General features: G+C 38.6%; 2 protein-coding genes across 3 annotated transcripts in view; both read right to left on the bottom strand.

The window, feature by feature from the left end:
- LOC116706364 (deleted in malignant brain tumors 1 protein) overlaps positions 1-9,209 on the bottom strand; it is a 13,354-nt gene extending 4,145 nt beyond the window's left edge. Inside the window, exons 1-10 of one of the 2 annotated variants that reach the window (XM_032543144.1) lie at positions 9,136-9,209; positions 7,880-7,957; positions 7,320-7,346; positions 6,857-7,168; positions 3,575-3,865; positions 3,140-3,454; positions 2,453-2,740; positions 1,877-2,191; positions 1,331-1,630; positions 621-929 (exon numbers count right to left, since the gene is read on the bottom strand). In XM_032543144.1, the coding sequence (XP_032399035.1) occupies positions 621-929; positions 1,331-1,630; positions 1,877-2,191; positions 2,453-2,740; positions 3,140-3,454; positions 3,575-3,865; positions 6,857-7,168; positions 7,320-7,346; positions 7,880-7,931 (2,209 nt within the window). In that variant the 5' untranslated portion in view covers positions 7,932-7,957; positions 9,136-9,209. Of the gene's footprint in view, positions 1-620; positions 930-1,330; positions 1,631-1,876; positions 2,192-2,452; positions 2,741-3,139; positions 3,455-3,574; positions 3,866-6,856; positions 7,169-7,319; positions 7,347-7,879; positions 7,958-8,112; positions 8,257-9,135 lie in introns of those variants that run through there. The other variant, XM_032543143.1, reaches the window with a different exon arrangement.
- A 4,434-nt stretch (positions 9,210-13,643) lies between these two features.
- sh3bgrl2 (SH3 domain binding glutamate-rich protein like 2) overlaps positions 13,644-14,230 on the bottom strand; it is a 6,742-nt gene continuing 6,155 nt past the window's right edge. Inside the window, exon 4 of the mRNA XM_032543169.1 lies at positions 13,644-14,026. Within this exon, the coding sequence (XP_032399060.1) occupies positions 14,013-14,026 (14 nt within the window). The 3' untranslated portion in view covers positions 13,644-14,012. The remainder of the gene's footprint in view (positions 14,027-14,230) is intronic.

The following is a 14,230-nucleotide window of genomic DNA, read 5'->3' as shown; positions in this document are numbered from 1 at the left end:
CAGGACTCCATTGCAGTAGTCCAAATGGTTTCTATATAATTTAAGAACCTGTGATGTGCTGATAAAACACTAAAGACAAGTTACCCGCATCAGTTACATTAATTTATTCAAGCATGGTTTTAATACAGCCTTAATAGGCAGAGTGAGACAATCTATTTTTTGTTATTTCCTTTCTTTCATATGATGCATTGAGGGATTTAAAATGTTGTCATTAAGTTAATGGGGACACTGAATGTTACAGATTCTTGATCGTTGACCAGTGGCAGGAGTTACGCCCCCCCCAGCATTTACAGGCCCCTATCATCACAATCACATGACCAAAATTCCAATATGTAGCTATGTAATAAGAACTAAACCATCTTCATGCCAACTGAGCAACACTACTGTCTGTGCAGAGGCGGACCAGAAAATGTGGTTGAATCATAATGAAACATAAGTGTGAACTTTTCTGTCAAGCCATGCAGGAATGAGATTGAAAGTGGCAATAAATAGAAACAGGTTTTTGTAAAACTAAGCAAAAAAAGCTATACACAAAAGTGACAGAGCTATGGGAGCCATACAACTTAACAACAAACAATGCTGTATTATGTTTTGTCAATTTTTTTAATGCTTTTTCTTACCTGTGCAGACAACACCAGCAACTGAGCTTGTGTTGCAAGTTTTGTCTCTAAATGGTCTTTGTGGGCACTGACTCAGCGTTGACTCCAATCCATTGCATTCAATTTGATCAATCCAGGTTTGTCCCGTGCCATGGCCATACTGAGGCAAAGTGGTAATTTTATGAGACCTCCCGCAGTCCAGCTGTCTGCACACCACATTTGCGTCATTCACATCCCAGGATTCACCACACACATTCCCCCACTGGCCTTTGTCGTAGAACTCCACTCTTCCAGCACATTGACTGGGCCCATCAGACAACTTCACATTACCTGGAAATGACAGTTTTTATATGAATTTACAGTTCAACTTTGGTATTGAAAAGTAACACCTAGTGGTAATCAGTTCTAAGGTTAGCAAGCTAGGTTAACTAGCCTAACTTTCAAGCTTCCACTTTCCAGGTGAAGTACAAACTGAACAGCATGATGTGTCCTCCTAAATGTTCAACATTTAGGAGGACCCATGTGACCCATGACAAATGTCTTTAAAGTCTGTGCAAAGCTAAAATAAATGTTTGTTCTGAAGCTGTGACCCCCAAAGGAAAGTTTGTTATCAACCACACAGCCAAATTTCAATGACTAAAGACAATTGACACATGTATAAAATTAGATTTCAAATTTGTGAAAAATAAGCAGTTCTCTCTGCTCTGAGTCAATTCAACTTCAAGTCTTACCTGAACATTTGACAAATGCCTCTTCCAAGTGATCACGCCCAGTCCCGACATAGTCTCTTATTGTGCACAGTGAAAGAGAGTTCTCTCTACCGCTACAACTGACCGTATACCCTCTTCGAAGTGTGCCCTGACCATATGTTCCTGAGAACTTGACAGCATCTCCACAATTCATCTCTCTGCACACCACTGTAGCTTCATTCATTCCCCAGTTAACATTATATGCCGCTGACCATTGGCCACCATGGTGGAACTCCACCCTCCCTGAGCACTGGTCAGTCCCATTGATCAGTCTAATGTCAGCTGGAGAGCAAAAGAGGAGAGAATCAGCCATTAGTTAGTTGGGGTTTGTAAAGTAGTTACAAGTAAAGTAATTTAAATTGTATGTGATATTCTGATTGATATTGTAGCAGAAACAACTATGGTATTATTATTGAAAATAATCAGCTAAATATTCATTTGAGTCATTAAGGACGATGGATAAATGTAAACGTAAAAACAGTGTGTAAAATAAAGTAAATAACATGCTGACAATAATTGAGATGATACCTGAGCACACCACACCGGCATCTTCCGCGTGACCACAGTTACTTTGTCCGAGGGTGGAATGTTGGCAGTGCATAAGAGACGTCTCATTACCAACACAGGCTACATCATCCAGCCAGATGTCTCCTTGGCCTGGACCAAAGAAGGAATTGGTTTTGGCTGTCTTAGCTGTTCCACAGTCCATGGCTCTGCACACGACCTGGGCATCTTTGATGTCCCACTCGTCATCACACACTGTTCCCCACTGGCCGTCATGCTGAACCTCCACTCTACCAGAGCATCTGTCAGTGCCATTGACAAGCCTTATCGGTGGATTACCTGAGGACAGAGTCACTCAGGTTAACAGTAATGACAAGCTTGAGTCCAATTATGAAATAGTGGGCTTCATCTGGACTGTCAAATGTACTCAGTTTTGTAGTTATTAAAGTATTTATTTATCACAATCAGGCCATTTAAGTAAGTAAGAAGAAGATTTAATGCACATAGATAGGCCGATCTAGTTTTTAATGGCCACATGTCCTTTGCTATTCTAGTTAGACTGCGCTACAGTACGTTGTTTTCCTATCTTTCGCGTCTTACCTCCACATGAAAGAGAAACACTTTCACATCTTCCTGTAAATTCTTGAAGAGTGCATTGGGAGATAGAGGTCACATTGCCAGAGCATACACTTGTAAAGGCTCCCAGTCCACTGTTACCAAAATTCAAGGTTTCGTGAGTTGGTTTTGGAGGGCCACAATTGAGTTCCTTACACACCACTTTAGCATCTTCATTGCCCCAGTTATTACAAATTTCCCCCCAGTGGTCATTGTGGAAGACCTCCACTCTGCCAGAGCAGCGGTCAGTCCCATTGAACAATCTGACAGAATCTGGAAAGCAGTTAAGAAGGTATTGTATTATGTATTATATGCCACAGATCATATTTATGTCATTAAAATAGCGCTGCCTCTAAACGTGTGATATTGCACCAAAGAACAACTATAAAAATAGGAACAGCAAAAAGATGATTGTGCCAGGCTGCAGGAGGTTTTCTAGTTTAGTCATTTTCTAGAAATAATATGTAAATAATGTTTATGAAAATTCCAATTCAGTATACATGCAGGAGTTTAAAAAAGATAAGTGTGGTATTTTCAGCTCTTGTTTTGCTGAAGTACAAAGTCATAATTGTATGTTTTATGTTTGTTTTTTATATTGCTCTGGCACTCGAAATCAGGATTTTGAACCAGATTTCATTCATGTAATGTACTTACACATAAAGCATGTGTTACCTGAGCATACAACACCGGCATCTTCGTTGTGGTCACAGTCGTGCTCTCCAAAACCTCTGTGAGGGCAGTCAGCAAGAGCCTTCTCGTGACCAGTACACTCAACATCGTCCAACCATACCTGATCCTGACCTCTGCCGAAAAACGACTTGTACTTGACCGAGAGAGCACTCCCACAGTTCATCTCTCGGCATACAACATCTGCTTCCTGCATCCCCCATCTGTCATCACAAACCGTTCCCCACTGTCCATCGTGGTGGATTTCCACTCGGCCAGAGCACCGACTGGTCCCGTTCCTCAGCCGAAGAAGTTTACTGTCTGTCGGATGGAAAAGAAAAAATAAAGACAATAGCATGTTTGCTCAGAAGCCATCCAAAAGTAACCACATAACATTCTACACAAAATTGCTGATGTAGCTTGAACACATAGATGACTTACTTGAACAGACAACAGTAGCATCGACACAGCTTTCCTTGAATTCCTGAAGGCTGCACTGTGAGAGAGAGCTCTCATTCCCAAAGCACTTGGGTTTGATGCCACCCAGGTCATGTGTGCTTCCAAAATATGGCACTTCAGCCTGATTGACAGTAGTGCCACAGTTAATCTCTCGGCACACCACGTCAGCGTCTACCTTGTTCCAGTCATTGCACACTCGTTTCCAGTTGCCATCATGGTGGACCTCCACTCGACCGCTGCATCGATTGGTTCCGTTGACCACTCTCACATATTCTGCAAAATATGTAGCTCAAAATTGAACTGAAATCAACAAACACACAATAAAGGATTGTGTGTAAGTAGAATAGACTGCAAAACATAATGGACGGTTTGAAAAAGGGAAGACAAACAGGGATTGCCAGTTTGCTGGGCTCTGTCCAATGTTCTTTGCACTTTACAGCAACTGGTCATGTACTGACCTATCTGTTGTATTTCTACTGCAACAGTAACACGTAGCAACCATTTCAAAGTAGACAACACATTGTGATCTAACAATCAGGCCCTGCGGGTGGAGCGGAGCAGTGAGAATTTCCGCTCCCCTGCTCAAAGCCGGAGATAAAGCGCCAACATTTAAAAAAATCTGCTTTGCGCACCACATGCTCTGCTGACAATACAATTGTTAGGTTTTTGATGCAATAACATGATCAGTATCCAGTGGCGCAAAAAGTGGATTTGCACTATGTGCGGCGCAGCACCACGCCAAAGCGATGGTAAAAAAAAAGAAAAATTAAAAGAAATAATAATATTTTTGGGGTATTTTCTATATGTAGCTGCTGCTGTCATTTCTGAATTTCCTCAATGCTATAACATTTTAGAGGACTAACAGGACTAACAAGCTGTCGGGGGCTAAAAATAGAAAAAGAAAGATGAAAAAGGAGATGTCATGTCAAGAGATGCGACAGCAGTTAAATAAGTGGATGGTGAAAGGCAACAGGTAGAATTTAAAGTGTGACGTCTGTGCTTGGAGGCTTGCAAATATCCATGTTAACAGACTAGCTAGCATTTGCTAACACTGGTAATGTAGCCTCCAAATGAGGGTTTACTGCTAGCTTAGAATATGCAAAACTGAGGTTGCGGAGCTGAAAACTGGAAAATGTAAGGTAGCATACAATAAATGACAAGAATCTGGAAAACATAATAATGCAGTAACTCTTATTCACCATGGAATCATTTGCTACTAAACTTGGAGGCTTGCAAATATTCATGTTAACGTACTGTTCTCAGACTAGCTAGTGTTTGCTAACACTAGCTAAAGTGGGGTTTACGGCTAGCTTAGTGCAAATCAATGTAAATACAAGGTAGTGTGGGGTTTTAAAAAGATAATACAATGTTAATATTTTAAAAAATATATATACTTTTGGTCCAGTTACAAATCAGTGGACACTGCAGTTGGGCGAAAATGGATTACATCAATACTAACTGCCCCACACCAGATTAGCAGATCAGCATTTAGCTGGCCCACACCATTTCAAGTTTCAACAGAATGATTAAGTCAGGACTGTCAATTTGCACACTGGAGGACACTCATTGTCCTCACTGGAAAGGTAACTGCTGTTCCAGTCTTTTGGGAGCCATCCCTGCTGTGTTTATCTGTCTCTGTATTTATCTGTGAACTGTTTGTCTCTGTGAGATTGAATGGAGAGTTGACCCTCACTTGATAGCCTTTGACCTGTGTCCGAAAGGAACCCCCAATGTGCATGTTGGAGGTGTGACCTAAACTCATTGTAGGCAGCAAAGATAGCCACTGAGAAGAGCTCAACATGTTACCATGCCAACAATGGACCAATGAGAATGGGTTTAAATACACCAGGTAAAAAGGAACCGCCCCCATATATGTGTGTGATTAAGAAATGTTCAGGGCTGTTCTAAATGTCTCTGAAGAGGGAACATGTCGTTCAGACCACTGTCAGCTGCAGAGTCGTTTGGTTTTTGTGTCTCATTGTCATATCACCTTCATCATGCTGTGTCATTAAACCTTTTGTTAATTCTTTATTGGAACCCTAACCTCTCTCCTTCCTCATCAAATCAAAGAACACGTCGTTAGTTTTTTCTAACAGTAGCATGCACAATAAATGACAAGAAGCTGGAAAACATAACTTACGCAATACCTCTGGTTTACAATGGAATCCTTAATAGATTATGTTTTACCATTAGCTCTTCATGTTTGCTGTGCTGTCAGACATAGTTAGACATCTGTTGGGGGACATGGAAGCTGTAATTACAGGGTCGCATCTGTCTCTCTCTTTAAAGGTCTGTGCTAAGTGGCTCTCCATATTTGTACTTTTTAAAATTCAAAATGTGAATGCAATTTTAACAGCAGCACAGCCTTACTGCATAATAGTTGTCTTATCTGATTCCATCACTGGGCTGATTTAAGAATTGAATTTAGGCTGCTGTATTTTGTATTTTATTTATCAGTGAGTTCATTTTATTCAGGTATGAGGATGGTGGATCAGGAAAAACAGGGGAAGGCTACAGGTAGGTCTAACATTAGGTGCAAGTGTAGGAGGAACCACTTGAACAGATTAATTTCTTAATATTATTAATGTGGAAAAACTAAAATGGAAAACATATTACATAATGTTTGTTTGACAAAGATATATGCTGTGTTAGCTGCTTTTCTCCATAGCTGTATTTCCCAATTTCTCTTGACAGTTCCACATTTGTGTTCTTCATATTAATTGAGCAAGGCACTGGTAGAGCAGGGTTTTGGGATTTTTGATTTCACGAGCTCTCTGTGATTAGAGGTTAGTGCCTAATTAATGTTTAAAGAAAAAGTTCAATATTTTGGATAATATGCTTTCTCGCTTACAGACGGAAAGTTAGATGATAAGATTGATATCACTCATATCCAATGAAAATAAGTCTACAGCCAGCAGCCAATTAGCTTAGATCAGCAGAAACGCTGGAAAAAGGGATACGGCTGGCCTGGCTCTGATCAAAGGTGACAAAATTCACTTATCAGCACCAAAAGCTCAATAATCCGCATATCTATTTGTGTAAAAATAACAATTCACAATTCCTTAGTATCAATCTTATCAACTCTGCGAGAAGACCAATTTCCCAAAGACAAATGTACAACTATTGCTTTAATAAAAGGAACAAAGTGTTCAATCTGAGTCGTATCCAACCAGTACTTCAATTTTAAATAAAACACTAGTGGGTTTAAAGCAAACATAACTGAGATGAGAATATAGCCAACTATAAGAATGAAGCCAGTCTTACCTGAACAGACAACACCCGCATCTTCAGCATGGCCACAGTTATTTTCCCCTAATGTTCTGTGTGGGCACTTGAGGATAGAACGCTCATTACCGGTACACTGAACATCATCCAACCAGATCCTGTTCTGTCCCTCTCCAAAAAAGGCGCCTTTTTTGGCCTCAAGAACTGTCCCGCAGTTTAGCTCTCGACACACCACGTCAGCGTTGGCCATGCTCCAGTGATCATCACACACCGTTCCCCAACTGTCACTGTGGTAGACCTCAAGTCTACCAGAGCAACGGGAAGGCCCGACCAGCCTGATTTTGTCACATTCTAGAAATTTCAAAATGAAATAGCTGTAGGTTGTGTTATCAAACTCAATAACAAAAAGTCCTTTTTTATTAGATTGGGTTGTAGAAATTTAAAAATCTAATGAATGTGCATCTGTTTTTCTTGGCATCAAACATAAATACAACTTACTAACCTGTAAGCAGTGGTAGACTCAGTAGACCTACAGCAGAAACACACAGTAACATATTCAGCCCAGAGATTTGTCAAGAATGTTTCAAACAATATTGTACAATGAATGCCCAGCGTTTAGTGCTGTAATTTATCAAATGTGTTACGTATCAGCCCGTAAAGATGTGGCATGAAGTTACAAAAAAACATACCTCAAAATTGTCAAATATTAACTTTGTCAAATTTATCAAAGAAAGAACATGACAGACAATGAGACTTTCACTTCTGTTCAGAATCAGAAAGAGATTTAATGAATACATACATTCATACATTCATACATTCATACATACATTCATACATACATACATACATTCATACATACATACATACATTTATTTATACATACATACATACATTTATTCATACATACATACATACATACTCTGTAGCATTCATTGGGTTAGTGAATGCCTTTTTGTTACGGTTTTGAGAGCATGCAACCAAACTGTTTGATTAAATTGTACTTATATGATTTGATTTAAGAAGTCAGAAGGAAGAAGTCGATTAAAAAAAACAGAAACTCACCTATTGACAAATAAAAGACAAAATGTAGTTTTTCAGCAGTAATGAAGATCATATTGTGTCTTCAAAGTAGATCAAATGCTGTCAGGGTACAAGAAAAAGAAAGTATTGGTAAACAGTTTGTTACTTTACCGTCTCTATCTGTGTTTGGCCAAATTGATTTTCGGGAGCCATCCAGTTATTTTACTTTTATTTATTTTTTGAAATCAATGAAAGCAAATAAGTAGCCCTCTTACGTTTTAAATCCACCAGGCTATTTGAAGTCACAATTAAAAATAAAAACATCCAAAGGATAGATGCCCCATGTGCAGATCCAGTAATTGTTTGGAATAAGAGAGGCTGCCTGGACTTGGACTGCAACCTGGACGCATGTTGACATTTTGATCAATCATTAAAGACAGGGCATTTCATTTTGTTTTACACAACATCTATATTACTTTTTGAAAAAGAAATGTATACTCAACAGGGAAACACATCCACGTTTAAAACAGTGTTGGTAAGGAGTTGTTTATGAAATCGCTAATTTATGAACCGAACAAATAAACACCTTAAAAAAAATAAAAAGGTAAATGAACCCACCTGTCCCCTCCTCCACCTCGTGTTTTCAGTCCTTTTATGTTGAATTTGGACAAAGCACAGCCAATTCCCTCCCTTTCTTTAAATTCAACTGAAGTGGCAGCCTCAATAAACAGGCCACTTTGCTGTTTATTTGCTGTCTGCACAACAGCGTATGAGCTTTAAGAAAGCCTCCACAGAACATATGACTTGGTGTGACAACAAATCTATTACAGACATATGTTGAATAAAAAAATGACACTTTATTGTGAAAAGTTCACAATTCTGTTGCAAGAATTTTGTACGTTCAATTTGAAAATATGAATGCAATTCCACATTCAGTTCTATTATGAACATGAGCTTTGCAGTAGCATTCATATTTCAATTTTTAATATGGAATTTATATAATAACACGCATAACATTTAATATAATAACACGCATTAATTATGCATTTTCAAACGTGTTGTTTTTAATGCAACAAAACTTAATATGGTCAGTCTTGGTTCATATTATCGCATTTACATTACTCACAATGTGATCCAAGACCTGGATTATGCTGTAAAACAATCTAGGCCAAGCCCGATAATATAGTAATAAGAAGCCTCCTCTGTTAGTTAAATGTACCAAACAATGAGCTTTAAAAGGATTTTTTTTGTTGAAACAAAATCACTGAAATATCATATTTTACAATTAATTTCCTTACCTTACAAAAAGAGTTGAGGATCTTTGTTGGTCACAAACACTTGATCTGCCAGAACCAGTTCTTGTCCCACATTTTGACATCAACATGACTCATTGGGAGTGGGATGGGCCAACACTTCCCCTTATGAAAGTTTGAGCATGAGTATTTTTTAATTGTTCAGTTCCTGTTATAGAGCGCAAAATAATGCAGTTTCTTCAGAGCAATAATTTTTGCTGTATAGATCCCACTGGTTAGGCTAGTTTTTCTATTGATCAGTAAACACAGTTCCTGTCAACGCAATACAATAAACTGATGTTTATCTCTGATGTTAGTCGTGGTCATCCCGGTCTGTATAGTGAATTTCAATGATTTTAGTTTTTTTGTTATTTATGGAAGCAAATAAGAGACATAAGTCTTTAACTTTAACAGCCACTAAATACTTAATATTGAAATATTCTATTTTGAAAAACATATCTGAATGGATTTGTTCTGAATTCAACATTCTCGATTTCCATTTTAAAAACCTGAATTTCAAAAAATATTGTTCAATGGTCACAAATTCAGAAAAAAAAAAAAAAATCAATTTACAGAATTTCAGATTAAATAGATTCAGGTTGATCAAATTTGATTCCTCAAATTTAGATTTCAAAATTACATTTTTTTTCAAAGAAAATATCAGTCAAATCTCAAAATTCAGAGTGAAAAATTCCAGTTAAATATTCACTCAGTAACATCCGGGCTAACCAGGAGCCGATGTCTGGCCTATCGGAGCACGGCCTGTTGGTCACGTGATACAACATACACGCTTCTATCGAGACCCTGAGTTTGATTGTACATAAACCACAAACTTACCAGAGAAGCTTCGTTTTCCCTGGCAGTCTTCTTCACAGGTTCAATATCTGTGCCGATTTCTTGGATCACATGACAGACAGGCCGTGCTCTGATAGGCCAAAGGTCGATTGGATTGCATGCAGGCTCAATTGCTTCTTCTATGGGTTCTCCTGGGTAGCCCGATGTTACTGTGTGATTATAACTTGGATTTTTTTGATCTGAAATGGAGCAATCAAATTTGACTGATGTTTTCTTTGAAAAAATGGTTACTTGAAATTTGAGATCTGAATTTGATCAATCAAATTTAATCAACCTGAATCTACTTTTATCTGAAATTCTGCAAGTTGATTTGAACTTGTGACCATTGAAAAATGTTCATAGAAATTCATGTTTTTAAAATGGAAATCAAAAATGTTCATGTTTTGATTTCAAAGAGGTGAATTCAGATCAAATCAATTCATATATATGGTTTGCAAAGTAAACTAAAAGTATTTATGGGATGTTAAAGTTCAAAGACTTGCGTCTCTTATTTGCTTCCACAATTATTGTGGGCGGGTCTGAAATGTGGGTTTCGCCTCAGCTAATTTTCCTGACACGTTGTTCTTTTGCTTTTTAATCATAATAATATACTTTCCGATTGAGGACGTGACATTGCATAACTGACTTGCCTATTCAGCATTTAAGGTTGCGTAGTTTTGCCATCTGTTTGCATGTGAAAAGAATTTCCTTAATTTGCCTCCGGTTCAGTTGCAAGTGTCACCATTTTCACAGAATAATCACAATTCAAACTTCCTCTTGATGCTGTAGCTTTTCACATTATTTCCCGTACTCATGCTCATGCTATAAATGAGGATACTGAGGTTTAGACAGCAGGTTAAGCACATATTGATGTCTGGGTAAATCATTACATCCGGGGGAAAAGGGGGCACTGCGTTTGGCCTGACACACAGGGTGATCATGTCACAAGCGAGATGATCGTCTCACAAGTTCAAAGAGGAGCAACTCAAAAGTGACTCTTTTTATGAGCAAATCTCAGTTCAGTTTCTTTTGATTCTAATACAAAAGCACAAAGGTGAATTCAACAGTTGTTACATTTGTTAGTCCTTAGCGCTACAGCTTCTGCCAGTAGAGGCAGTACTAAGAGATGAACAGCCTTGAAACGCTAGCAACATTGTAGAAGTGGGTAGAAAAGCTGTTACTCTATTCAGAGAGAGGCAGGTGGTTTTCATTATCAATAATTAGACACTAGGATTGGATAAAATTGTTAGGCCAACAAACATCCTTTCATGTGTAAACCTCCAGCCTCATCAGCCATCACTGTTAGTGTGCAGTGACCTCCTCACGGGCATTCTCTGCAAAAGTCTTTGCCACTTCACCGGTCTCTGGATTTCATATCCAGTCGCAATCACTGCCCAATGGTGGGTCTTAAGAGTTTATTGTGACTCTGTAGGTGACACTACAAAAGCAACACAAACATGTTTAACAAGTTTTGCTTTTAGTTGGCAATTTGAGTTTTCTGCATCACAAAAAACAACACCCCACCCCCACTACAAAAGGGGCTTCAGATCGATCCTCACAGACAAAAGGCTGTTCAGGGGGATTTCAAATATGCAAAGAAAACAACTGTGTGTACCACTTTTAGATTTGTATCCAGGGCTTTAAATTAACTTTTTTTTTTTTTCCACCAGCCAACACGGCTAGTAGATTTTGAGAGTTACTAGCCAATCAGAGTTTCTACTAGCCATGTTTTCTTTTCTTTTTTTCCTAACTAACTTCACTTAAATTTCAACTCCTCTGGTTTGTTTGGCTCTGGTCCGTTCGTCTTCTCTGTTACAGCATAGATTGTGTATAAATCAATAACACGCACGCCAGCAGTTGTCTGGCGCATCACGACTTGGTGTTCATGGGAAAATGTAGGATTAGTACCACAAACAGTGCCCAACTGTCTTGGCAGTAAACAGACCAATCTGGAAACACTGACTTGCTGCATCGTTTCTGCAGCCTGCCGATTCAAACAGACGCTTTACTTCATTCAGCACCAGCCAAATTGGCTATAACTTTAAAATTGCATCCACCAAAGATATTTTTGGCTGGTTGGCGGGTTTAAATATAAAGCCCTGGTAGTATCACATCAACATCTGACAAATACCGAGGAAAAATAACAAAGCATTTCATGCAGTGAAGTGTCATTGCGTATAATTCTCAAGAAAAAATGCCAAAATTAAACAGAGTCTAGGACAGAGAGGTGTAATATAAAGTACATTTAGTCGGTCCAACAGTCTTGTTTGTTTCCAATATTTCACAACAAAGTCATTACATGATTTCAAAATACATGAGGATACAAGTCAGCAAAACAGGAATGTCGATAGTGGCAGAAATACATTGACGTCCCCTCCGTGATAAAAACATAATAAAATAAAAGACATCCTTTCACGTGATGGCACAACATTTAGGACAGAATGGCTAGCGAAGGTACATCTGTTTGTGTGCGTCCGTCATGTGTAAACAAAAAGCAATAAATCAGCCGGCCACCTGTGATAATTTAATAAGGATGAGAGACTTGAAGAGAAAATGCTTAGTGTTGGTGTTTGGGACAGAGAAATACAGATTGGAGCACAGGGCTACAAATTGGCCATGACGTATCAACCCATGATCGTTTCATAATATGTAAAACCTGGGCAGACTGCTCACATTTCACATACAGCATTTATTTACTCAAACATTTTGGAAATATAGAGACAGAAGGGCAGGCTCAGCAGGGGAGTCTAGGTCTGTCTGTGCAGAGCTTTGCCACTTAATTCTCTCGGAGCAATAAACTATAAATTTCTTCTCTTCTGTCTGCTAAGACTTGACGTAATAAACTGCGAGGTGCACTCCTATTGCTGATGTGACCCTGATTGTAACCATGCTTTGTCTATACTGGTCTGGAGTAGAGGTTAAAGCTGACAATATTTTTCATGATGTCAAAAATATTTAAAAAAAAAAAAACTAAACCAACAATGTATTGATCCTACTGACAAATATCATCTGTTCAGCCAAAGCCTGATATATATATATATCCTATCACATATCTTATTCCTGTGTGCCATTGAGCTCCATAGTGATTCCAAAAAAAAAAAAATACATAAATAAAAATAAACACCTGAATCCTGCCGCTGTAAATACTCAGAGCACCAACTGTGTATTAATCAACATCTTAAAATAAATCATCAAAAAATTAAACTGTATATTTGAAACCTATTTAGAGATTCTGTAAAAAAGAAAAAAGGAATGGGCTCAGGGCTGAGTGGCACAGACAGGGTACGGATGTCAGAATGTACAAAGTTGTTTTCATTGTTGGTTTTTGTCTTATTATTGGATTTGAAGGCAATTAAAAAAAAAAGAGAAAATAACAGATACCCTGTCCTTTAAAACTAGTTTGGCAGTGGAATAACACAAGAAAAAGGTTTGTTTTATTTGATGACCGTGACTGCACACTTAACATGAATGCTGGTAATGATATTAGGTATTGTGTCTATCCCTCACATCTTTTAGGATTCATACCATTTGGTCTCATCTGCTTGGTGGTAAACTGCAGTGCCACTAGCGTGTCTGGGACAGCATCCTCTTACACTCCCTCACTCAAAACACACGCACGCACGCACACACTAAGGCATACACACAAAAAAAATGTATGTTTTTAGGTGACTTGTGCTGCACCTGATCAGTAAAGCAACTGGTCTAATGATGCCAAAGCTGCTACATCTAGTCTGCACTGAGTCTATGCTAAGGCCAGTGCTTGCTGTCACAGTGTGTTAAACATGAAAGGAAAACACAAATGCATCCATCATAACGTTGATCCCCTTGTTCTGTGAACAAGTCTCTCTTGAGAATCAAGACACTTCTAAGAGATTTAAGTGATGGAGGAATGAGAGTTTACAGAGTTCATACAGGAGGTCATACAGGGTGAAATCCGCGGGGTCTTGGCAACATGCTAGCATCATAGCAGGAGGAACACGGGAGAAGAGGTAGAGCAACACAGGAAGAGAGGCAGTTTCCGTCCTTCTATTTTAAGAGTTTGATCTAGGCTATGACTTAGAATTCTAGAGATTGGGGGAAAAGGGGTGGAGAGACGGAACAATTATCATCTACGTTCTCCATAGATTTACAAGACCAGACATCTCTGCTAAACATGAAACATGTCCACACTAAATGCATCTGCAATACCCTGCTGGTTAATACGTAATCAGATCTCTTTTAACTTAGTTATCCAATCAACCGCTAGAAGAGAGACAGAAAAGGGGTG

This window comes from Etheostoma spectabile, chromosome 18 (assembly GCF_008692095.1).
Source record: "Etheostoma spectabile isolate EspeVRDwgs_2016 chromosome 18, UIUC_Espe_1.0, whole genome shotgun sequence".
NCBI lineage: Eukaryota > Metazoa > Chordata > Actinopteri > Perciformes > Percidae > Etheostoma > Etheostoma spectabile.
Note: the sequence above shows the minus strand (reverse complement) of the source record. Positions and strands in the feature narration are given on the sequence as shown.